Raw genomic sequence first — 27,251 nt, 5'->3', positions numbered from 1 at the left:
TCTTTCACATCAGGATTCAGACAAAGCAGTGAGACATGACAGACCAGCTATGTTTACAGTGCTGAAAGAATTACGTCCCAATCAAACATCCTAGTTCTGGATTAATGGATCTACTCTCAATGTCTATATAGTAACAAATAGGTTTAGTAAATTTACCGTCAAGCTTTCAGAGCTGCTGCCAAAATGTCATCATCCCTACAGTACTAAACCGTATCATTTGTTTTGACACTGGTGTCAATCAAATACAGTATTGGCAATAGTATTATATCAAAATATTATTCTTCGGATACCTTGCTTTGAGCAATATGAACATTGATGTATAAGTAAAGAAGAGTACAAATCAGAATTTTCCATTCCATTCCTACCTGACTGCAGGTTAGACAGTTGCATACAGCATGTGTTTAACATCCTATTCACTGGTCTGCTCAGGGCAACTGGGACGCTCAATCATAGGTATCAGCCTGCGCAAACAGCTTAGCCTGATTACCACTTTTATTGAAATACGTGGCATATAGTGGTTAGGTTATGCCACGTGTGTAAATGGAAGCAGTGAAAGATGGAGAGTCCAAACCAAAATCATTGTCTATCATTGTTATCATTCATTATTCATACTTCTCTACTTTATGATGCTGTTAGCCAAGGCAGCGAACAAAACATGGCCGGCATGAACACAGAAATAACTCATGTCTGTGCTTTAATATTTGAAGAAGCTGAGACAAATAGTTCCCCAGCGTGAAAACCAATAAACAACATTAAGTAGTCTGCTTAAACAAAAAAAAAAGAAAGAAATGTTCTAATGGATGTGTTTTGTTATTGGTAAGTGGCAGCTGATTTATGCTGACAACTCTTGTCTGGTGCATATCAGCATCTATTCCCAGGTGGCCCACATCTCAATAACCTCTCAGGCAATCAGGCACTTAAACCAAATTGCTTAAGTAAATATCCAACAATATATATTGATCACACATAAAAAATGTGGACCAATTAGGTAACACAAGATTCCACAGAAAAAACAGGACAATAAAAACGTTCAATGGTTAACAAAAATTAATAAAACACATGTGGAGCTTCAAAATGGGGCTGATATCTGTGTATACAGTGTCTTTATCATGAACCTCATTCAGCTGAGTGTGGAAGTTAATCCTGTGCTTGAATCTTTGCAGCGTAGCACGGCTTACTATGTTGTCTGAGGTTTCAGAAAACGCCTGGAGCGCATCACTGGCAAGAGGCAGAAGCCAGTTAACATTAAAACAGGTAAGGCACAGAGGGAATATCAAAAGGCTTTATGTGCTGAAGCCCCTTGGCTGTCGAGGAAAAAAACAGCCTCCAGCTTGGAAAGACAAAATTAATAAATGGACTTAAAGTACAATCAGCAGGAAGGGTTAGCGCTGCACTGACAGTCCACGAAAGTGAGACAAAGAGAGAGAAGGTGAGATAAAGGAAGAGCAGAAAAGCACTAAAATGTCTGCAGCACATTAATTGTTCATGAGAAGGCGCGTACAGGCAAACAAAGCTGTGATGAATGGTCTCATTTGTGCAATGAGAAAGGCCCCGCCCAGCTTGTCTGCTATCCAGCTCCAGTCCACTCTTTACTCAGGCTTATGCAAATATGGACCTCCATTAACTGTGTTAACAGGTAACTGCTCGGAAGTGACCCCCCATTGACCAGGCCGCCACAGCCAGGTGATGGATAGTCCACCGATACTGATTCAGTGTCACTCAGGGCAGAGGGAGGTGACTCCATCCCTCTGAAAAATATGATTAACAACAAAGATCCTAAATTGCACACAAGTCAATACACTCAGCTGCATCTTTTGTCCTATATCACTGACTTTTACTGTCTTTCCTTCTCTCTCGCACATAAAAACAAAAACACACACATGATCCATTTCCCCTCATAGGCAAACTAGAGCAGGAAGCGTGATTAAATCATGAAACATTAATGATGACGCCCTTGTCTCTTCCCCTATCCTCGTACGGTGATGTCTCTGCTGGGCAAATTAGGGCTTCCTAATAGTCCAGGCCTAGTGGTTCAGCACCAGACGCGACCACATTAATAAGAAGAAATTAGACAAACACGGAGAGCTGTTTATTCAGGAAAAACATGCCCTGTGAGACCTCACTATGGGACAAGGACAGTCTGCATAATTTGATGCAGAGGTAGACAGACAGAAAGGTGTGGGAGACGTGAAAAAGCACAAAGAAAGGCTCAAAATTATGGCGCTTTTATTTTTATTCCCTGCTATTCACTCCATTACATAAAAAAGCAATTATAGACAAAATGAAAGGTAACTGGGTGGCCACATGTAGCAATGATGAAAACTGCTCTCAGTGGGAGTTCTCTAAAAAGGAAAGTACAGCAGTGAAATACAGCCAGGTCCCTGTCCTACCACTACCTCTAGGTCTACTGTCTACAGTGCTTTAACAGATAGATACGGTTCATTATGTACCAGAGTGTACTCTCGTTAACAAAAGGATTTAATGAAGACAGGACAGAAATGAGGCCCAAACAACAGAAAAAACAAAAATATGACAAAGCTCATAATCCCCAGGCACGTGTTTGCACAGCTACCGTCATGTATACTTCTACAGGCCATCGCACTGCCGTGAGTAGGCGCTAGTTTTGTGCTGGAGCTTGTTGTCTTGCGAGCTGATGCTGCCAAGGGTCAGATTGACACCTGTGTTGTGAATAATGCATGAATGTGTAAAGGTTTTTTTTTTTCTTTAATAAAAAGGCCACCAAGGGAACTGCCAGAATGAAAATGCCACAAAAGCTGCAGAGAGGTCCTAATTAGTGCACCTCCCTATATGCCTGTAGCCCCCACAACAACAGCAGCACTCGCGCCACAGGAAACAGATATGGGACACGTATCACAGCCTCCATTAAGGTCTGAGGTGTACACTCTATGGCATTAAAAATGTGTGTCACATAGCCATGAAGCTAATAAGCCCTGTGTGCCCTAGCTCCACCAAATACTAAAACACACACATTATGTTGCATATCGATCTGTGCAAAGGCACGTAAAAAAAAACACAGAGAAAAAGCAGGTTACTTTCCATTTCTGCTACACCAAGATTCATTTACCTCTTTAATATAAGGAAAATTACCCCAGTGGTCAACCGAGCTTACACTTGTTTACCAAGAATCATATTTTCCTATGCTACTAGACTGGACTAATTTATTGAAAGCAATATGAGCACTTGATGTCCTATTATAAATAAATCGTATGTATGAGCACAGTGTAAATAATAACAGAAAAGACATGCAGTGGGTCCACAAACAGAGTCTGAGTGAAAACGGGAGGCGTCAAAAGCAATATTTTGAGTTTATCAAACATGTTACACTGCACATTATCTGCATAAAACTAAAAGTAACACTTGGATTTTGTTCAGGCTTCACTGGTGTCATGCAAGAGTTCAGTCCTTCTAATAAAGTGTCATCTGAAAAAATTTAATCTTTCTAACAGTTCGGTATCTCTTTCATCACGACCCCTGGCCCTCCTGTGCGCCTCACATCCCTCTCCGACTCATTCAGCACAGGAAGTGTTTCTCTGTGAGTGACAGGAACACAGCGCTGAGGCGCTGTAATCCCGGTCCAGTTCTCCCCTCTGTCCCCTGAGGATTTGTGGAATATGAGCCAGGACCCATAAGACACCACACACACACACACACACACACACACACACACACACACACACACACACACACACACACACACACACACACACACACACACACACACACACACACACACACACACACACACACACACACACACACACACACACACACACACACACACACACACACACACACACACACACACACACACACACACACACACCCCATCCCTACTCATCTATACCCTTATCACCTGCTTTGACCCCTCACCTAAACTCCAAAGTGAGACTCTTTATTAGTCTGCCACATCCAATAAAACCTACCTTATACTATATAAGACAATGAAAACCACCCTCCCTTCCTGCTGTTGAAGGATCAGAGCAGAGGTTGAGACAGCTGCATTAGACGTCCTGCAGCCATATCATAGCCCATCAAGATGTGCTGATGGGGTAAGGTGACCAGCCAATGCTGTAATAACGTCTATGTATCCATACAGCGATAGTCTTCTCCTGCCCAACCAGCATCACTGCCCATGTAGTGGGGAAGTGCAAGTAAAGAGAAGGAAATGATGGGCTGTGCTGAAGCATCCATGACAGGACACTGAATCCCCCCACAGCACCAGTGACCCTGATGGCTCTGACCCCAAAGTCAACATGCGACTCTACACAAGATTGATATAAATATGCATGATTTAGGATTCTGGTCGGCAATTTATTTGAGAGCAGAATTAAGATGGTAACATAAATATTAAAAGGTTATTAGTAATTACGGAGACCAATTTAACAGTCTCAGATAAAAAAATGCCCAAAATGCCATAAAAGATATGACGATGTGTTTACCATGTGCACATAGTCTAACGTGTTAGCATGCCAACGTCTGCTATTCAGCAGACAGTTGAGGATGAATGTTAGCAGGTTTGAATGTATTTGGTCATAAAGTGCTGGTCAAATTGAAAATGTGATCTCATGTTGGTGCTAGATGAAAAGTTAAAAGGTCAAAGTTACTACAATTCATGACATAGCTGTTGAGGTGAAATCACCTGAAACCACAAATATCGGCCTCACGGTCGCACCAGAGGAAACATAAGGGTACACTTGTGCCTTTATTGTATTCATTTTGAGGCTCAGTCTGTTTGTTCCATATCTGTATGGGTTTCGCTCCTCACTCCCAGACAAACAGATGAGACACACACATGCACACACACACACACAGATGGATTACATTTCACTCGTCATAATGGAACCATCTCTGTGAAATGACACCAAACAGTCCAGGGTATTGACCATAACAGAGCAGCAGAGATAAAGATTAGAAACAGCGGAGCAATCAAACAATGAGTTACGATTCATCAAGGGAATAGATCAACAATGATCAGAATGAAAGCGATGCAACCACAGCCTTTATCCCTGTTATTGGCAGTATTGGCAGAAAACTAGCCGTCTTTAGCTGAAGCAAAGCCGTTAGATTAAATTATATCCACATGGGTTTTCTATCAGAATATCACAACGACTATCACAACCAGAATTACTGCCTCACTGTTATATTTCTGGCAGCCAGTCAGGTTTTCGTACATGTCAGTCCAGACTCGATTGTTTCTCATCCAAGTTGAAGGTCTACCCATGAGGCATGCCGTTTTTTTCTACAGGTTGTGAAGCCCTTTCAGGCAAATTTCTGATTTGTGCAAAAGGGATATATAGATAAAATTGACTTTGTTAAGCTTTGTTATGCTTTTTCTGGTGTATCTTTATTATTGTTTGAGTTCATTGAGAGAAACAAAACATTGAGGCTGTCAATCAATAAAAAAAGATTAAATACTTAATTGCAAAATCTGCTGTAAACAATTACAATTAATCAATTTTTTTCTTGCAATAATGGGCATTCAAATGTGAAATCACAGAATTAATGAAGAATCAACACAAGTTTTAGGCATTTGTGAAGAAATGCTGTAAAGTAAGACTGCTTTCAAAAATATACAATGTTATTGTTTAATTGTACCGATTTACAAAGTGAGTAAACAGAAGAAGAATCGAAATCAAATCAATATTTGGTGTGACCACCCTTTGCCTTCAAGACAGCATCAATTCCTCTAGGCACTGTGTAGCTGTGTAGGAGGCTTAAAACTGGGGGAGGAACAGCCAAACTCTGCTACCAAGGTGAAGGTGTGAAGGACAGTTCCATGTCACAGGTCATACAACATGGAAGGTCTTCATGGAAGACTTGCAGCCAAAAAGCCAAACCTCTGGCGTGGAAACATGGACAAGCGACTTAACTATGCACGAAAACACAGGAACTGGGGTGCAGTAAAATGGCAGCAGGTGCTCTGGACTGAGGAGTCAAAATGTGAAATATTTGGTTGTAGCAGAAGGCAGTTTGTTCGCTGACGGGCTGGAGAGCGGAACAATAATGAGTGTCTGCAGGCAGCAGTGAAGCTGCTGGAGGTTCCTTACAAGTTTGGGGTTTTGAAGGCAAAGGGTGGTTACACCAAATATTGATTGGATTTAGATTTTTCTTCTGTTCGCTCACTTTGCATTTCATAAATAAATAAAAATAAACAATTAAATTTCATACTTTTGAAAGCATTCTTACGTTTTTGCAGCATTTATTCACACCTTCCAAAGACTTTTGCACAGTTCTGTATATCAGAGCTTCTACACTCTGAAAACAATGAAGCACAGTGAATGGAGACAATCTTCAGATGCATACTATGCAGTATGCATCCGCCTGGACTGTCTTACAGTGAGGGTGGGTTGACCTCTGCAGACCTACCACACTGTCCTCCCTCCTTCCTTTCCGCCCCAATTGGCCAAACATGTCTATTTATTAATCAAACATGTCAAAGAGATTTTAATGCCCCTGAGGGCGCAGCACAGAACATAAGCATTTTGTTTAATTATGCTTTGGTATAATGTGAACTGTGCCAAGGACTTACAGAGGAATTGGAATGTCTCTTTTTTCAGTAGCCAGGCGGCCGACGGCCAGGTGTGCACAAGCACACAGACACATTATTGCAACAAAGAAAACATAAAACGCATGCCAGCATTAAAATATATATATATATATATATATATATATATATATATATATATATATATATATATATATATATATATATATATATCACATTATAGAGAATGATACATGGTACATATCACATATGTTTTTTAGCCTAAAATGAAAACTGAATGCTTCCACAAACAGACCCCAATAATGTTACAGTGTTTAACCACAAACTTTGTAAAATCCCATGTGGCATGAATGAATGTGTTGTGCCATAAGTGTTGCTCGGGGAAATGAGAGCTGTGGTGGCACTGCGGATGCAAATATGCAATTACATGAAGTACGTAGATGGAATCGAGAGGAGACTGCATCATAAATAAACATGCCAATGCTTAGGGTAAATGTGTAATTTATTCTATTTATGAGTCAATGAAAACTGTGGAAGTAATTAGAAACATTCTGATCCCTAATACATCAATATTTCATTATGATACTCAGTGCTTATGTATCTGTAAACACATTTTGGAAAGGCTGGGACATAAAATATATTAATACCTGATAAACTGTTTTACATTCCAGTATGTTAATTGAATATTAAAACCACATCAGCTTTTAAAAATGATGAGCGTACGGTACTTTACAGCTTTGCTCTATATGTTGAATGAGGACAGAGTAAGTTTGTGGTTAAGTCGCAGTCACACCTCGTGATTTGATGGACATGACTAACAACTGTGAGTCTTGATTTATCATTAAGTTCGTTTCCTATGTGGTGACACTTGAACCATTATAATCTCTGTTTACATTAGTCTGGGCTTAACAAGAGAAAAGTAAAAATTTCCTCCCAGTGTTTTGATTCTTGCAGCTACAACTGTGACCCTGACAAATGACAGAGGTCATTTCCGAGCTTTGTTGACAAACTTCCCAACTAGCTTCCTGTTTTCAGCTCATTGTTAGATATGAATTTCCCAAGGACTCTGTGCACCATGAAGGCTCTGACCTCATTTTCATGTGGGTCATTTCACACGTGACGCAATCGAGGAGAGAATTTCACGCTGCTGATTCGACCACAAACATTGTGCTGTATCTTTATCAAACCACTGTTAAAACTTGAGTGCATTACAATGCAATAAGAAGGGTGTTAATGCTGCAGAGGTGGGCAGGAGATCCAAAATCAGATGTAAACACTGCAGGTAAAGGCTCTCACATCACCTGAGGTATTTTTGTCCAAAGACAAACAGAACAGTGTTGCAGAACAATGTTTTCTGGAAACATTTGATAAGAAGGGCAGTGGATAAAAATCCACACTGCTGCACAGTCACAATTAAAGTGATTGATTAGACTGCTTTACCTCTGGTCTCTAGCAGTAAAAATAACTGCATTGCACTGTTACCTCCAAATATAACCTGATATGTGGGTTGTTTACCCAGACAAAGATTTTAGTGGTAGTAACTATTTACTTTACTATTTACTAGAGCACAACCTAAACACAACTGGCCAAAGCATCTGATTTATCCTTCCATTTACACAACTACAAGCACACGAGGTATTACTCCAATTACATCTGTGTGGAGGTCTTGTGCAGCTTGTCTTGAACAAGCTAATCATGTTTCTTTAATAATATTGTTTTCACTGCTTTCAGATTGTCTTTCACAAACTTACATCATTTAACCAACATAGTTAGGTGGCAAGCGCTAATTAGCTAGCATTAATCAATAATAAACAGAAACGCTGGAGCACACCAGATCTTAATTATGGATGGAAACTCAATTTGATGCATTTATTCCTGCAGTCTTTCATATTAAGATGTAACCAGCTGTGGATGGAATCTATATAAAAACACAAAACAATCTATATTTGTTTTAACATGTGATTTAGTAAGAATAAAATAGTGATTTAATCAACGTTAGAAAGTGTGGAAGGTGAAGGCGGCGCTCTAGATGGGTGTAAACCAATGTATTGCACCTGACAGTGTAGACGTTTCTATGGACGTCTTGAGCGCTTGATACTCAAAAGACAGATTTAGGGTAGAAATATAGTTTAATGAGATGCTCTGCTGCGCCTACAGGATGCCACCTGTCTGGGTGTGGGTGGACATAATTGATGTTCACATCAGCATCATTATCCTCCTCTATAATTGTTTACATTTTCGCAGTAATGACATAACGTGGCTTTGTTACTAAAACAGCATCAGTGTAACATGACAATTGCAGATCGTCAATGAACAATTGACTGTTGACTCACCACCTGCTCCAACGGTCCGGCGGGGAAACATTGTTTGTGTGAAGGCAGTTGACTGGTGAAGATGCTTAACCTTTCATTTCTTTCAGCTGTGACTAATGTGTGGTATCTATGTAGAGAGTTAGACTGGAGACGTCACTAAGGCTCAGGCTTTTTCTTTTGGTCCTGTGGTCTGGTTTGGTTCACACACACACACACACACACACACATGAATACATAAGAATGATTTCCCTTATAGTAAGTGACTGCCTCTCTAATTAAGCAAAATAATATAAAGTGATCGACACACTTCTGCACACTAATTTAAGATTACTCATTTGCGAGGTTATTAGGAATAATAATAATTACCTCCTCTAGAGCCGTTTCTGATCAGTACTGGCAGAGAACGGGACGATAACTGGGTTTTTGTTGCATTTAACAATGTAGCGAACCTTAAAATGTTTTGCCTTCAGGCTTGTTTTCTTATTTATCAATAATTTACTTGTTTAATTTGCATTCATATTCTCAAAGGCAGCAAACATTGTGTCTGCTGAAGTTCAGTGTGCCTCATATAACTGTATAATCCATTCCATCCATCCAATTATGGGGGGGTTTCTTTTTTCCTTTTACTTTATAACTTAATCCTCTCACTCATATTTGCTAAAGTGGAAGATTATATATGAACAGAGATTTTTTTAACATAAAAACATGGTTGCCAATAGAAGCAACTGGACCAAATGACAGCTCTCCAAATGTGGTTACCACGGTGACTAGACAGTCGTCATAATGAGGGTTGGACAGTCATTATGATTAAAGAGCTGTTGTGACAAGTCGTTGCATTATCAATAAATTGTGAACTTATCTGCATTGTCCGTGCCACCATCCTGATCCTATAAAATGAACTCCCAGCCAACCGCATCAGTTTTTGCTTCGTTAGGTACCAGGAGTGTGTGAACAAAAGTTGTACTCTAATGTAGGTGAACTGACCAAGCCATGGCATTGTGATCAGAGAGAAGACTAGACACTGTGTGAAGATCAGAGGGCCAAAAGAGGAGCAGAGAATAGCAGGGGTACACAAAAACTATTACATTTATTTTACATTTCACAAAATTAAGCAACCTTACTAATCAGCTTTCTTTCTGAGTGGCCTGCACAGGAAGAGAGCAAAATGGACGATGGTCAAAGGAAGCATTAGGACTGAGACTCAAACATCAGAAAGAAAAACATCAAATTCAAAGATGGAACCAGAGAACTGACAGCACTTGTGGTCAAAAAATGAATTAAATAATTAATTAATTACCAAAATAGCAGGAGATGAATTAGTCAACTGACTAATTGTTTAATCCAATAATCAACACTACATCGTATGTGTGTTGGTTTATCTAATTCTGTCCTTTTTTGTTTGTTTCAGACTCGGTCCTACCACAAATGCAAAGATTTACCCTCAAGTGATCAGAAAAAGGAAAGCCGTGCCCCTGCAGTAGTGGTAAAAGCATATGCAAATACAAGTACCACTTCTATTTGCATATGTATCACCACATAAACAGGTGCATACAACAGCGACTCCAATTCCACACTAGCTTTGCATGTGAATGGGTTAAAGAACATTAAGAGATTTTGAAAAAGGCATGATTGTTGGTTCCACTATAGCAGATTTGAGCACTGCCAAGACCGTAGCACTGCTACACTTCTCAAAGGCAGCAGTCTTAACACTGAAAGACAAGACACTTCTAAACATTTGTTATGTGGGAGGAGCCTTCTGGTAAATGAATGTGGAGGATATATCTAGATCTGTATGAGTGTACAGCTCGGAGCAGAAGGTGTGACGAGGGCACTGAAGCTGTCATACACTGGCTTCATCACTATGTGTGTCAGCACCTCTGTGCCACAGCATCCTTATTGTACTCGATCCATTTCATCCATGTTCCCAAGATGATGGTACTTTCATTGATACCGTATCCTTGTCAAGGTGTAAGAATCACCCAGGAGTGGTTTGAGGAACATTCTGGTGGAATGGTGTTAATGATCCGACCCCCACGATCCCCTGACATCAAGGCCACTGAACACCTCTGGGATGACTATAGATGGTACATACAGCTGCTTGGACAAGGGAAGCCACAGGTCTCTCTACCACAACGTGTGCCAGCTAAGATCAGGGCCAAAGATGGTTCAGTGTGCTACTGAACAGAGATTTATGATTTTCTGGTCACTGAGTGTATATTTGATTGCCCAGCTGATTAAAACAGCAACACACTCGAGTTCTGTGTGTGATTTTTAACGCGTGACTGGAGCAGCTCAGCCCCTGGTCAAATACTGAGATTGTATCCATAACCAGGGAAGTCATTTGTCAGCTTTGCACACACAAACACATCACCTGCATTCCATGAGTTTTTTAGCTAATACATCTCCCCAGGCATTTCCATTTTGCTGCTGCTGTTGTTGTTGCTGGTGCATTTCCCTGTAAAACTCATTATGGAGAGAAAGAATTAGAGGCAAGTATCTAGGTAAGACACAACAGTGCAGGCACTCAAACAGCTAATTGTAATAACCTGACACAAGTGAGTAATTTAGCTGCCTAAAAACGAGCCCTGAGATCCAGAAGGAACACTTTAGAAGAATGGATTAGGCTGGAGGCCATTACGCACCAAGACATTTAGTCAGAAAAAGAAGATCCATCTTTCACTGGGCTGGATTTGAATATTAAATGGTCCTGCTTACCGTCTTAGGAAGAAATCTGAGATTATCACAGACGCAAGTTCACATAATATTGGGCACGTTGCGTTCTTTGTTCCAGGCCGCCTTCCAAACATCCATTATTTATTAGAAATCATCTATCATTAATCATATCCGACATGCCAGTTAAGTCAGTAATTACAGAAAAATTGTGGCCGCGCAGCACTCACTTAATGGACAAAATTAGGTCATACTTAAACTAAAGCCTGATTAAATTTCATGTGTTGGTTCCACATGAGCAACGTTGACAAATAGAACTTTGTTTTTTACTGATACATCAAGTGATTGCTTCTGAATGAAACAGTGACAGATTTTAAGTGACATATTATTGAACAAATCTGTTCTATTAATGTGCACTGACATTTTACACTGGTGTATACTGTGATTTGCAAAGTAATGTGGCCTGTCTCTATTTGCAATAATGAGGAAAGATGTGCTTATCGCCCTCATTTCCCTCACTGTGTGGAGTTTTTGACCACTAATGGCGCTGTGGAGCATTTTGTATATCACACAAGACAGAAACGTGCCGTATCTGGCAGAGCCTGAGGTCTAAACAACAGGCTGAAAACAGTGTGTTCAGCTATATTTTGGTAAAACTATGTTAAGAACATACTCAGATTCTAGCTGATGAGTGACTGAACTCCAGTTGACTACAGCTGCTGTTCTCCATCCATCCATGACAAAACTGCAAACTTTGTGTGGCCCCATTTCAAGCCTACAGAAGAAAGGGACTGATACTGAGATGATATATTTTTGTATTTAAAAGATACACAATGCATTTTACTGCCTTGTCCTAGGCCATCTTAGTTGTATAAAATATCTTAGTAGTAACTGTCTATCATTCTAAGGGGTACAATGGTGTAACAGCCGGTTTATCAAGAATAACAGATCAATATTTCTTATGTTTCAGCCATATTCAAAAAAGACACGCAAAGGTTACTGAATGATAGTGAAGCTGTGACAACAAAAAATTAAGTACTGAAAACAGGAGAAGGATGAGAGAATGAACTCAGAAAAGGGTTTGCTACACACCCAACCTCCAGTCAAGGCCCACTTTAATCATTTATTTCTAGTAAGAACTGATTTCATGCTGATTTTCTGAAACTGCTGCTATACTTCTTTCCAAAAATGCTAGTCAGCCACCTGGAAACAAAATTAGTGGCACCTTTATCCCTACCGATTTATTTCTCTGGGAGGAACCAGGGCATATGACTCATTCTGGGAAGGAGGTTACATCATGAATCGGTGCTGTATAAAACAGACCACAAGCTAAGAGAGGAACACTTTCCACTGAGGCGTAAGCACTGACCAAACCTTGCACCTCCTTAAAGAGGTGAAAGATATAACAATACATCTGTGATATTGTGCATTTCTTTACTCTAATCTAGCGCTGTAACATTGGCATGCATGTGACACAGCTGCTGGCACTGACACAAGAGAAAAATGAGAGTGCACTAGTCACCTAAAGTTCAGAGGTGAAGACAACGGGGGGAAGCAGATCAGAGCAGGAAAAACACTCTCAGCTCTGCTATTCATCTTGCCATGCTTATGCAGTGTATACTAATGGGCTTCTTGCAGGTTGCTCTCTACTCTACCCAATTTCCCCAATGGGAGTGCTTCCTCCCTGCAGCAGAGCGGGGCTGTGCTAATTCTGGAGACATCCAGGTCTCGGGGCCCGAGCCCTACCAAGCTCCCAGGTGGGAGGGGCCAGCACAACACGAGGTTGAAAGCAAGAGGAACCCCTGAAAGAAAAAAAAAAAGAATGTCTGTATGTCTGTGGTGGGAGCAGGGTGCAATTGTTTTCCTCATTTCCTCAGGCTTGTAAAGCTGATCCACTATCAGCAGCAGACTGTTATGCCGTGAGCATGGCAATGAGCTTGCTTTCTTTGGGCCTTTTGACATTTCTTGCCATGTAATAGCAAGCAAAAAGCTATTAAGCTGGTAATCAATTGATGTATCCAGAGGGAAAAACCATTCTGATGGCGCAGACATTCTCGAACATGATTGAAAGTTTTGTGTTTGAGGTGCTTACCTACGCTTTGGCATACTTTATTTCTTTTGGGACAGAAAGGCAGGTGCTTTCATTTATTTCTGAATAGCTTATCTGCAAAATGGCATAACTTCTGGAAAATGAACACAAATTACAAGTTGACTAAATCAGCCAGAGCACAAATAACCCCCCACACAGACTTAATTTGGACCCAATATTTTTAGTGGAAAAGATGGTCTGGAATCACAGATCTGTGTGAGCTGGCAAGTAGGTGTTGAAAGGGTGTTGATAGGCCTCATCCCTGAAATCAGGGTGACATCAGCTCCCAGCTCTGACTCATCCGTGCCCCCAGGACAGTCTGGAGACAGACAGCAGTGGGGTGAGAGGGAGGTCATCACACATACACATCAAACCACGTTACATCATCCGACACTGAAAACCCATTTTTTGTGAAGTTTGTGAGATCCAGCAAAGCACCAAAGATAAATACTGTACAGAGCTTACTGTATGGTTGCTGTAAAAAAGAAAAGATAGGCCAATTTTCATATTTCATGTGTGTGTGTCTGGTGTTTCTTAACAGCAGATTAGATTTTACTAAACACTACAATTTGGTGGGACGCCTGGGTGGCAGAGAGGAAAACCACTTGGCCACCATCACAGCGATCAGGGTAAGGAGCATTTGGAGTCAGCCAGTCCAAAGTGGAAGACAAAAAAGGAAAAAACACTGAACACATCAACAGTATATTGAGTTAGTAGACTGAAAATAGCAGCAAAATTTGGTATATAAATTCTATCAGTCATATAACTGGCATAATTTATGTGTTGTGCCTGAGCTGTATTACTCACTGGCAACAGACGCAGAAGCAGCACACTGTAGAAAATGTGGACTGATATAACATTATGTGTTGGATTGTCAATTTTGAGTGGGTTTTTAGACTAAAAGAAAAGGAAGTGATTTTGGGTGCAAATTGCATCCATCAGGCTCATAACAATGTCGTAGCAAAAATAAATTTATGCTGCAAATACCTGAATACTATTATATGTGGGATTCAAAGCGCTAAATACAAGAAAATCTCATGGCCAAAAAGAAGCCAAACTCTGATGTGGAGCAGCACTGCTTACCAGTCAGATAACTGGAGCAAAGGATTAGATTAATCTCATCTGCATAAAGAATGACATAGGTGCCAAGGAAGTGCTGTTAAAATCAAACCAGCTGACATGTGTGTGTGTGTGGTCACTTTCCCTCCACCGTGGCTTGTGCACATGTGCAGCACTGCTAAGCCACAACGTCTTTCTAAAGGAAAAAGACAGAATTTAACTGCCCCCGTTTATTTCACAGATTTTCCAGACAAATAATTTCAGGTTTGTGCCCACTAGCGCCAACCCTCTGTCCATCCGGCTCTCTCTGGCCTATAATTACATGCCATTCATTTGATTTGTTCATTAGTTCAAGCCTCGGCTGGGTAGAAGCAAAACGGAACCCTCTTATTAGTGGTTCATGACTCTACTCTCTCCATGGTGAGCGCTGCAGCTACGGTGGAAAACAGCAGCGGAGCAGTGGGAAGAGGGGAATCTGGCGGGAAGACCTTATTCTAACCCAGAGCACACAGCATCACAACTTCATGAGCAGAGATGGCAGGGGTTCCATGCTGCCTAATAAGAGTAACAACAAACTGATCAATAAACACTATGAATTCAGAAGAAAAACTGAAGGCATGACCCAACTTTAGATAAGTTCATATATTCCTTTAAGTCGCTAATCTTCCAATAAATCTGTCCAGCTCATTACAAACACTAACTGTTTGCACCAGGTAATTTGTGTTTTGCAATTAATACAATTTTCTGTTTTTTAACGTGTGGAACTCCTCTCCTCTGTCTTTCAGCCTCACTTTAGTTTGAGCTCTTCTGAAAACTTCAGACAGTCATCAGTAATTACTTTAGACAGCTACAATCACGAAATATAATTCGTGTGTGTAGCAGGATCTCGTGAAGGATGTGCATTGTAGATGAGCTCCTGTGCCCCATTTTTCACTTTAACACAATCATTTTCAAGCAGGGGGGGCAAGAAGCAATACATCTGATTCGAGAATGCTACGTGGTGAGCAACTTTCACTGCACATTATAATGAGTCTCTGCCGCCTATCGGTATTCTCATGACTAACTAGGGGCATTTATATTTTATAACTATTTATTCATAACTGCAGGCAGGTATGCAGGTTGATGTCAGCGGCATTCAGTTCTTCCACATTAAACCAAATCATGCTAATCATAAATATGCATCAAGAGATATTATAAATATTCATTAATACACACTATGGCCCCAATATATCTAAATATATAGTGAGTTCAGAATTCAGCATGTATTTTTTATTTTGTATAATTCATATTTAATCTTTCTAGAAGCTGAGGGGGAAATGTGGGGGCTCCAAACAGTTCAGGTTGAATTATTGTCACTGAAATCTAAAACTGCACAAGACAGAACAGGGAAAATATAAAACTAAAGATATGTTTGTAGTTTGAAAGTTCTGCTCTAATCAGACTAAGAGTCATGTGAGACTATAGCTGGGCTTTATTTAACCACAGTGCTGCTTTGAGCTAAATCCTAGAGTCAACATGCTAACAACACCATACTGATAATGCTAACGGGCTGATGTTAAGCAGCTATAATGTTTACCCTTGTTGCTTACAAAGCACAGCTCAGGCTGATGGGAGGGTCATTAGTTTGGTTTATGACCAATTGCCTGCAAAATTGAACATATCAAAAGTTCTGACCTGATTACAGTACAAAGTCTGAAAACCATAAGAGAAGATAAGATAAGATATTCCTCTGTCAGGCCCACGACGGTGAAATTTAAATGTCTGTGATTGTCTGTGAAAATTTGGTGCCAATATTTCACAGGTTAAACTTTGACCTTCTGGTGACACCAAATGCCACAGAATCATCTAAGTCAGTTGGATTCTGGGAATCATGAATGACTGCACCAACTTTCACTGGGAGTCCATCTCCTAGTCATCAAAGTGGTGAACTGACAGTCCGTAGGGCCATGCTGCTAGTGGGCTGAAACCCATGATCAATTTCAGAGGAAACAATATTGGAGGATACAAACTTTACACCGGATACTCACAAACTATCGTATAACTCCGTGCTATCATGGCGCATTACAACAAATAGGCCACCAACCGCATCTCTACAAATATTAGTCCACTTACTGTTGCTTCACAACGTTTATTATTCAGCATGTATCAAAATAAAGGGACAGGTCACCAAGATGTTATGAGATAAATATTCCAGATGGAGTGAATGAAAGCAAGAAGAACGGTACAACAGCTACAACCACTCTCCACATGAGATCAAAAGCCAGGTTCTTTATTCGTTACACATGCCGAGATCAGATGAGAGCAGGTTTAACGGACTGTCATGCCAACAGGGGAGCATTACACCCCAGTGGTTTTCATCCGCATGAAAAGCAGAGCGCCGCTGAGAGTGGCGAAGGATGAGGTCTTTGAATCACACGCGCAATTCTTTTTCTTCCATTTCCATGTACAGTAACACTAACAGCCAGTGTCATCACCCAGCACTGCAGGATAAAGAAGCTTTATGTCTCAACGAGGTGTCAGCATCCACTCCTCACACAATTACTGGATATGCTGTCGCTGTAATTAAAGTCCCCTTTCAGCGCTCCACACAACATGACCTTTTCCAATGCACACACTCATTGTGTCAGTTAAACCCTAGGCCCCTCCACTGGGATGTAAATGGACATTTTTATGTTGGTGGAAAAGAAAAATGTTTGCAAGTAATGGAATGCGCTTGAAAAATGTGTTCCAGCCTCATCCGGGAAATAAGGCTTGATGGGTTTTAACTATCATTATGAAGGTGTCGCAGCAACTTTGGCAGTAAACACTTGAGGAGACAGAATACCCCTGATAGGCACCATCATAACCTATAATCAGAAGATATGCAAATGACAGAGATCCTTCCCCCGACACTGCAGTGCCAGTCGTCTTGTGGTTCCCTGGGAGCCCTACTGTCAGCGCTCACGCAGGAGAACGGGAGTGATAGCAGAAAGGGCTGTTTGTTTAACATGTCACTGGAGCAGCCGCGCTGAGACGGAGGGACCAGATGGAGGAGCAGAATAGACAGTGGATCCATCTAGAGAGGATATTGTCCTCTCAGTCACTTGTACACGCCTAAAAAGCACTTGCAGAGTAACACCGAATCACAATACACTCACTGGAAATAGAAGCTAACATGTTCTCCATCGTTCACCGCTGGTACACACCTATGTTTATAAAAACCTGTTTGCTAACGTTTAAGATTTCTCTGCAATATAATTTCTTTTGTTCTTAAAAATTAATCACGCTCATGAAAAGAAGCTTGATTACGCACACGTTTCCCTCCCAGACGGGCTCATGATATAACATATGATGTCTATGATATGACACCCTATTTTGTTCTCATTTAAGCTTTTTAAATTCAGTGAGAGGGTGAGGTAGAAAGGGCCTAAAGCTGTCTTGGGTCATTAAACCACACATTTTCTTTCTTCATTCAGAATGTGTTTTCTGGCACTTACAGCAGGCAAAGCTGACAGATTAGACAGGGGGTTCCTTCACAGGCTGGCTGTGGGCTTCAGGAGGGTGGGCTGCTCGCTGGTGCTTGGGGCAGCAAAACCACGCCTGTCACTGGCTTGACAGGCCAATCCAGAAGTGCAGTCATAGGGAGGTATGATTGATGATATTATGTACTCACACAGGATCTGAATGCCAGCACACTCATGTGATTTAATCCCCGTTCCCTCATCAAACATCCAGGCGCAGCAGATGGACTGTACAATGCCAAACCTCTCCATCCCCGAGGCCAACACCATAAGTGTCAAGACCACCATTACTAATCAGTTCTTTGAGGCAGCGCTAACTGAATACCGAAGTTGTAATACAAATCAATTCATTCACATCAACTATAGCACATCGATACAAAATCATCACACTCTGATGAGAAGATCAGAGTTTCATTTGAGCCAAACGTGGTTTTTTTCTGACATATTTGAGAAAAAAAATGGAAGATGGATTTGTTGTGACCTTGGCTTCCTCTAGTCTAGTAATCAAGCAGAAAATAAACCTCCAACAAAATTCTCCATGGTGGCTGTGTAGATCCACGTCAGAGCAGATTTCTACATTTAAAAGAAACCCAGTGATGATGAGCATTTAGCTTTCCTTGAACCCAGTGAAAGTAAAAATAAAACACAAAAACATCTTGGACATTAATAGCTTGAATGCATCATGTTTGACAAGACTGACCCCTAGTGGTGATTCAAGAAATTTAATCTGAAACATGAGCATGCAGCCCTCTGAATAACTGTCAATACCACAGACATGTTAATCCCTTTGTGTGCCGTTACAAAGTAAAACACAAGGGTTAGGCTGTACATCGACACCGAGTCCGCTAACACAAATTTCAGCATGAGAGTCAGAGCTGTCAGGCAGTAAATCCACGAATAAGCAGACCTACACGTGCTAGATCAAGCCGACCATCCCCCAGTCAGCCCACAAAGACTTCATTGTGCTTGGATAGCATATAAAAAGGAGAAAGGAGAATGATTTTGGCAGTGATTTTCAATTATAGTTTGGTCTGACTGACCTCAGAGGGTTATGAAATCTCTCCAGAATGGATGAGATTCTATGTTAATAGACAACATGGACGGGAGACTGTTGTTGTCATCTCAAATGTCATAGAAGATGCACTGCACTGAAATAAATGCGTAAAAAACAACAGCTGGACAGCAACTGTACATTCATAACAAGAAGAATAGGAAGAACAATAGTGAACAATGGGTGCTAGAAAGGTTACAGTAGAGACAGACATTCACTAATGAGATGTTTACTGCTACCAAGTCCATAGAGTAGAGTACGCAACATTATCAATGTAATAAAAAGTGACAGTTCTCACTGCAGCTACACGTTTTTACAGCAGGAAGAAACCTACCTGAGCATCCGAAGATACACGACCTCGATCAAAGAAGAGGTGGCCACTGATGCATCATTGGTAGCGACAAATTATCATCAATACCACTCTACCGCATCATCATCAATCTCTCTCTTGAAAGACAAAAGTATCTCTCCATGCTAAATCACCAAATCAATGCATTTCTATCACTGAGAGGAATTGGTCTCCTAGTGATCTCAGCGGCTGAGTAATGTGAAATCTATCGCAGGTTAGTGCACATGGCCCGGACAAGATCAAAGACAAGACCCCAGAAAAACTTTGTATTGATCAGTGGCCACAAGGAGGAATCTGAGGAGTGGGAATGTGAGTGGAATTTGAAACGATTTGAAACCAAAGAAGCTGGTAAAAAACAATGGTGCGAAATCATTTCTAGAAGAACAATAACGTGACTGTACAGTACTATCTTATCACTGAGTTATATTATTACCAACGATAATGACAACATGTCACTTTTGTCAAGGCAATTTTATGAAAAACACCATTTTTCTTATTAAACATACTTGAGGTTTCCCATATTTTAAAAACATCATGTCCCCATTTCAATCTATTCAGCCAAGTCTTGATAATTACATTTTAAATTGCCAATGTTATGGACAACAGAGCCCCTAAATTAGATTTGATGTTTCAGAGTTACACTTCTTGGCAATTACTCTCTATTGATGCACAAGTCAATAATTTCTGTTGTACACAGTGAAAACCTGGAGACTCTTCCCTTCATGTTGCAACAAAAGATCTACAGTTTCAGTGTGTTTAGTGCATCCTGTATGGTTTGAGCTGCTGAGGGAGGCACACCTACCTTGGGCCACTTGGGATTCAGCTCACAAGCTTTTTCAGCGTCATCCAGTGCCGTCTGGTGATGCCCCAGTTTGAGCAGCGCTGCCGAACGGTTGCTGTACAGGATGCAGTTCTGTGGGTCAGCTTGCAAGGCGCTCGTGTACAAATGAACGGCCGTCTGAAAGTCACCACGCTGACACGCCTCATTGCTCTGCTGCACTTTCTCCATGAACTCTGCCTTGCTGAGACCATATCTGGCCGCTCCGTCTCCAGGAACACACCGGACAGGTCTGCCCGCTGTCCGAGAACCAAAGATCGAAAACTGGAGAAATGGACAGAGGAGTGAGAGAGCTATAATCAGTCTAATAGAAAAACATAAGGCTTAACCAACAGCAATGCCCTTGAGCAAGGACCACGATAACAAACTGAACACACAGTAGGAAGACATTAGTGTGGGAGTATGAAGCAAACGGTTTCTGAAACAGTGAATGGCAAAGCGTCATTATTAGTGGTATTTGTGCCACCTGTGCTTTTCCTCTGATGCCAAGTCAATGTCTGCTGTGAAAAAGAACCATAAAGAGAAAAAACACAGAGGACGTGTCAGTTGGGTTTATGTCACTCTATGAACATCGTGTTTCCACCAACATTCATTCAGCTCAAATCAGAAATATAAAATAAAATGATCCAGATTATGTTGAATTATTCTGCAAGGAAACGATTTTGTCTGAATTTAGATTTTGTTTTGTTTATTGAAAAGAAACCTTGGGTGAGTTTGGCGTTGTTTCTTTTACCTGCATATCTATATAGCATTTAACGTTAAGCTTAAAACCCAAGCAAGGTGAACTGAATAATCTCCCCTTTGTCTATAAAAGGACAGATTCTTCAAGGTTCTACAGGTCAGAGGGTGGTTCAAAATAAACCCCACGTCTGTTCTGAGGTTATGTTGATGCAGTTTATTACATATTCTTCTACACAGCTGTTTAGACACAAAGCAGAGGCGTAAAGTGCAGCCTAATTAAGACATCATCGTTGCACTGATGACACAACAAGGTGACGCCTGCCTGAGAGCGAGGCCATCAGCACTAACGTAGCATTGAATCTGTTATCGCTCCCATTCATACTCAACTTGTTACTCTCCTGAATCAGCTGGCAGGAAACCCATTTGAATGTGAGGCCAATTATCACTTTGGCTCAAGTCTTACCGTAACAGCCTGATTGGTCACGTGGACGAGTGCTGCATCCATTAACGGGGGCGGTTTGCTGAGGATTACTAACTCGTGAGATTCATCTCGGGTTGCATGTCTTTAAGGCCAGCTTCCATTATACCTCTTTCTCACCACACCTCCTCGTACTGAATTCTGGGATAGGGCAGGCTTGGTAATTACTTCCAGAGGCCCAGGGAGGAGAAGCAGCAGACATGAGGGCTTTGGGTATCAAGTAGATTCAACATCAAGCCACAGTGCAGCACCAATCAGTGGCTTTCTTTCACCCTTTGACCTTCATCTTTTTGTTCATCTCAGTGTGATAACTGAAATAATCTTTTCTATCACATGGCAAGATGGGATGTACTGACTTCCTGTTTTATTTTGGCAGGACTATTGTTCCTCTGATAGCTGATTCAACAGTGGTATCTTGGTAAATAACTAAATCACCACCAGATGAAGTAAACCAGTGGCAAGCGTGCACTGATGTTCTCAAATAAGTGGTCACCGCTGGGTTTCCCCTGGAGAAGCAACCCACCTCTCACAAATACACAAACAGGCTGAGGGAGCGACGTCCACACCACAACTGACAGCTCTGTCACACACGCTGACATTCAAAGGCTTGTTCCCAAAGAAATGTCAGGAGGAGCATCTATTATAGATGACTGCCTCCGGGGCATGAGAGCATGCAGGTTTTCCCTTCAAACAAACACTCCGGCAGCTGATTTCAGCTGCTTAGCAGGACCACAGAGAGGGGGAACTAATCAAAGTGATTTTACAAGCAGGTCCACTGTGTGTGCTGTCTCCTGTGCTGCTACATGGTGGGGGCTGCCTCCTGTATGGGGGCTGCCTCCTGTATGTGGGCAGGAAGGGTGGAGAGAGAGAGATAATGAGAGCCTGCACCACTGCTACCAAGTCAATCACAAGGAGACAAACAGGCACAGATGAGCTCAAAAGGCAAATATAGTCCGTGCTGCACATATTCACAGGTTTTTTGGGGCCGTTGTGTGGATTTAAAGCACACAGTCTCCCCCCCCCCCTCCACTGCAGGACCTTGGAGCTACAAGTCTCTGCTCATGCAGTGGCAGAAGGAGTGAATGTGCTCTGTGTTTACAGCCTATCTTGGATCTGTTGTGATCTTCCCTTGACATTTACATTGCAGTGGTTGCCGTGCTGTGGTCTGATCCAGGAGAGCCCACAGTCCCAGTGTGCAGCCCAGTCAGGCTGCAGGACTGGGAAACCGATAGAGGTCTTTTACGAGGGTTTTCTCAGGAATGGTCATGTGGTATTTCCTGTGCAGGAGCGAGGTAAAGAGTGAAATTCACGGGCCGAGAAGATGCCAGCGACTACAAACATGGCAGCTGGAGTGACTGAGTGTACAAAGCAGTTGGTTTGGTTTGGTTTAATCTTTTTACCTTCTCTCTCAGAGTCGCTTGCTTCTCCATCCTGTCTGCTGCTCTGGTTTGTGCGGCGGGTTATCGCTCTCATCCCTCCTCACTCCTTCTCACTCCTTCACTGTCCTTCTGTCCTTCTGTCCTTCTTACCGACTGTTTCCGCACCAAGAGGTGATCAAAGTCACCCAAAGTCCACTTCACGGCTCCAGGGTCGCCAAACTGCGGGGAAAGTCCTCCACGAGTGGGCTGTGTGGCGTTCAGGGGAAACTTTTCTCAGGGAAAGTGCGCCATGTTGTCAAAATCCTTTCCTTTGCTTTTTTTTTTTTTTTTTTTTCTTGTCTTTTTCCCCCCGTTGCCATAGCGGCTCTGTGAGGAGGGAGGCATGGAGGTCTGAGGGAGCCGGAGTCAGGAAATGAGAAGGAAAATTAATGGATATATCACTCTTTTAGGCCTTCAGAGCAAACGTTGGATCACTTTTCAGGTCTTGGGCGTTCATGCACCATGTAAGTGTCTACCAGGGGGGGGGGCACAGAGACCTACTGTGCCAAACAGCACACAGATAAAGTTAACAACACAAGAGGTGGACGTGGCCACCTTGACGTCAACCATCTCACCAGGTAGAAGCCTTGAATTTGGCTTTATGAGCACATCTATGAGAAAATTATTATTATTATTACCTCAGTAAACACTTTCCTAATGACTTTGTGCTCTCAGTCACTAGTTCCTAGTCTTCTTCAACACAGCAGGATGTTCATTTACTACATTTTGGTCCCATTTCCAGTGAAACCTACACTGAGGCAGAGTATGGGGCGGGACCACCTTGTGACTAATCGATCAGAGGCCATCTTTGTGGGAGGGACTTCACTTCTGGCTCCAAAAAAAACAAGATGGCGACGCCTGTAAAGCGAAACTCTAGGCTTCAAAACAGCGGCCCACAAACCAATAGGGATGTCACCACGGTGGTTCTATCCACTCCTTATGTACAGTCTAGGACTTCTGACTGCTGTTTGCATTGCTGGCCATTGGAAACAGTCACCTCAGCATTGGCTTCACTTTTCTGTCCTGAAAGCTACGTCCACTTCTTTAAACGATTAGCTGGTGAACACAGCAGAGCAGCTCCAAAGCCAGATATTTATAGCAGAACTAAAAGAAGAGTGACTTTAGAGACATGACTCTGAATGAATGCTAATGTCTGTCTGTAGGGAAGTGTTCGCTAACATATTATCCACAACAGCTTTACATGGTGATGTGTCAGTGCTGTGCTTTTAGATTATTCTGCTGCCCACATGTGGTCAAACAAGTAGATGAATGCATTTTAAGTTTTCATTTACAGCCGTACGCGTCTTAACAGGACAAAAAGACTCTCTCACCAGTTTGGGATACTAGCCTGTCTGATAGCAACCAAACGATACAGCTTTTCCACAGCAGACACGTTTCCCCCCCCCACATAGGAGGAAAAGCACAGCTGTGATTAATTAAGTCGACAGCAGTCCATTCAGGTTTAGCACTTCCAGGCCCTGGTATTGTGTCTGCCAGCTGATTAGCATGGCTTACTGGTGCACTTCGCTCAAATGGAGCCGAGCCATCGTTAATAACATTAATTACACCTGTGCTTCACCACTTCTGTCACTATGGCAACCAAAAAAAACCAGGCTGCCCTCAAATGGAGCTCACTAGCTCGTGGTTATGACACTGGAAGTCGTGTACGTGACGTGTTTGGCGGTCAAGTGGTCATGTCAGGAGGACACTGTCACTGTCAGTGCCACCCAGGCTAGCTAGAGAGAGGGTCATGTGATGACAATGCAGGAAATGTGAGGCTGTTGGGAATATCACCATTTTCCACAGATATGAAATTAGTTAGTGGAAACTCTGCACTAATAGAATGGCAAGATATTCATTTCCATCCACTGAATGATCAGCCTCCATGGCCTCCGCCATCTCTGAAAAGTGCCACAAGTCAAGAACTCTGAGCTTTCAGAAAATTTCTATTTCCAAAGTCAGAAAACACAACATCATTTGAAGGCGCTCCCATTAGGGCCTCAGAGTCAAACAGGGACAGGTCAGACCACCCACACCACTGCTTGAGGTTCACAAAGGTGAAATCTGTGTACATCGGTATGAAATGTCATCTGCCTCAGTCCCAACTATCGACCAGTGGTGGCGCTAGAAGCAGAGAATCCTGCACATAAAGGCTTTAAGATGAGGTTTAGTCTTATTGTCAGTGTGTTCTCCAGCTAGAGCATCACAACCATTCTGGGCCACTCTAGAAACATGGTGGTATTATATTTCAATTCTGCCAATAGCCCCTCCTAAATCCTTTACACTGCACCTTAGGCAATGTCTAACATTTAACACTTCTGTTTTCTATATATTTGTGGATTTCTCTTGCCAACATGATTGGCACTAGATGTTACTGAAGAGCTTTACCCCTGTGGATGCCACTGGTTTGACAGTGGTGGTCCAGATACACCGCAGCATTTCTACTCTTCATCGTCACAAGAGGATTCATTTGCTTTAATTTTTACCTTCTCAGCACTGCACTGCAACACTGCACAGCGGACGAGACAAAGAGGACAGGAGGAAGAAAGAAACACATTCAAATGAAGACTAATTTCTGCAACTGTAAGTGTGAAATCACATGTGATGATTGCATTAATTATTAGTAGTAGTAATAGTAGAGTAGTGCTGTTTTTGATATCATGATGCATGTATTTCACAATACCAGACAATTGACAGTTACACAGAAAACAGACAGATGGATTATGTCCACTGAGCTGGAGGATGAAAGAGCATGTGTGAGCCTCCCGAAATGCCTTCTACAAATGCACTCTGAGACGAGGGTCACCCCTGAGAAGGCTCTCCAGTATCCCTGTGTCACCAGTGTCCATCTGGAGCGTGAGATGAACACCAGCTTGCAGTGAGTGACTGTGTGTTCGGCATCAGTAAGGCTGGATAGATGCATGATTGGATAAATGGACAGCCACTTAGTATCTTCCAGGACTTTTTCTGAAGCCAGGCCTTGGTGGACTTTGAGGTTTGCTTGGGATCTTTGTCTTGTTGGGAGGTCCACTGACGGCCAAGCTTCTGCTTCCTCACAGACAGGATTTCCTGATCCTTCATTGAATCCGTCTTGCATCCAAATGCTGCAGGTTTCCAGTGCCAGAAGAAACAAAGCAGTCGTAGAGCATCACTGAGCCACCGCCATGTTTCACTGTAGGAGGGTGTTCTTTTCACCGTGTGCCTCATTATAGACCCGACTGACCCAAAAAGTTCCAGTTTTGTTTCACTGCTCCACAGAAACTTCTTTGGCTTATTGATATGGTTTCGAGCAAATTGGAGCCGACTTGCCTTGAGCTTTGGGTCAGTAGTGGTGTGCGTCTTGGAGTTCGGTCATCAAGGCCTTCATTGTTTAGTATGCACCTTACAGTAGAAACTGAAACCTCGGTGGCTGCTCTCACCAGGCCTTACTGAGGTCTTTTGCAGTCACTAGAGGAGTTTTGGCCTCCTGCCTCCTCAGAAATCTGATGGCAACTGTTGATATCTCCCTCTTTCTGCCACACCCAGGTAGTGTAGCCGGTGTTCCTTTAGCTTTGAACATGCAAACTCTGCTTCCTACAGCATCTCTAGTGCCTTTGCTATCTTTTTCTATCCTTTTCCTTGTTTGTGCATGGCAACAGACCCATAGCCAGTCTGTGTATTTGATGTGTTTTATCTCAAGCATACTTGACTCAACTAATGAGGCCTTTAAGTAGTTGCATCAGGTGTTCTGGAGACAACACCTGATCTGCAAATGAGTCTCTTATGAGGGATTCTGTTCAGGGGGTTGAATAATGTTGACACTGCAGTAGTCATTAAAGGTGGTATTTTGTGCTGAATTGGGAGAAACCACTTGTAGTATTAGTTGTGTTGAGCTATTTAAATTGTTCTTGTTTGAGCTGTTCACTGAACACATCTGAACGTTCAATTTTTGCTGAAACACCTAATCTGCAATGAGCAGAGAACAATTTTGAGTGCAACTGTATATAAAGTCATGCAGAACTTTTGGATGTACCATTAGGGACAACTAAAGTTGGCTCTACACTGCCCACCCTGCAGGTACAACATTTTATTTTTTTGGTTCAGTTTACTTGCAGCATTTATCCTCAGTGGTAACTTCAGATATGTATCAATAAATAACAATGGCCCTTAATTAAGACTGAGACTGCAGAATGGTTTTACAGAAATAAACAAAAAGACATGATGTATAGACTACGTATATACTTTGTGTGTACAGTTGTTCACCAGCAGATGGTGTAACAACCCCTGACAGAGTAGGATAT

The 27,251-nt window shown here is 42.0% G+C and overlaps 1 protein-coding gene across 1 annotated transcript in view; it reads right to left on the bottom strand.

Moving 5' to 3' along the window:
- Positions 1-23,013, bottom strand: part of LOC139203670 (tetratricopeptide repeat protein 28-like) — a 157,393-nt gene extending 134,380 nt beyond the window's left edge. The window contains exons 1-2 of the mRNA XM_070833499.1: positions 22,954-23,013; positions 20,359-20,658 (exon numbers count right to left, since the gene is read on the bottom strand). Of these exons, the coding sequence (XP_070689600.1) occupies positions 20,359-20,658; positions 22,954-22,983 (330 nt within the window). The 5' untranslated portion in view covers positions 22,984-23,013. The remainder of the gene's footprint in view (positions 1-20,358; positions 20,659-22,953) is intronic.
- Between the last annotated feature and the right edge of the window lie 4,238 nt (positions 23,014-27,251).

Source organism: Pempheris klunzingeri, chromosome 7 (assembly GCF_042242105.1).
Source record: "Pempheris klunzingeri isolate RE-2024b chromosome 7, fPemKlu1.hap1, whole genome shotgun sequence".
In the NCBI taxonomy this organism is placed as follows: domain Eukaryota; kingdom Metazoa; phylum Chordata; class Actinopteri; order Acropomatiformes; family Pempheridae; genus Pempheris; species Pempheris klunzingeri.
The sequence above is the reverse complement of the archived record's forward strand: the minus strand, read 5'-3'. Positions and strand labels throughout refer to the sequence as shown.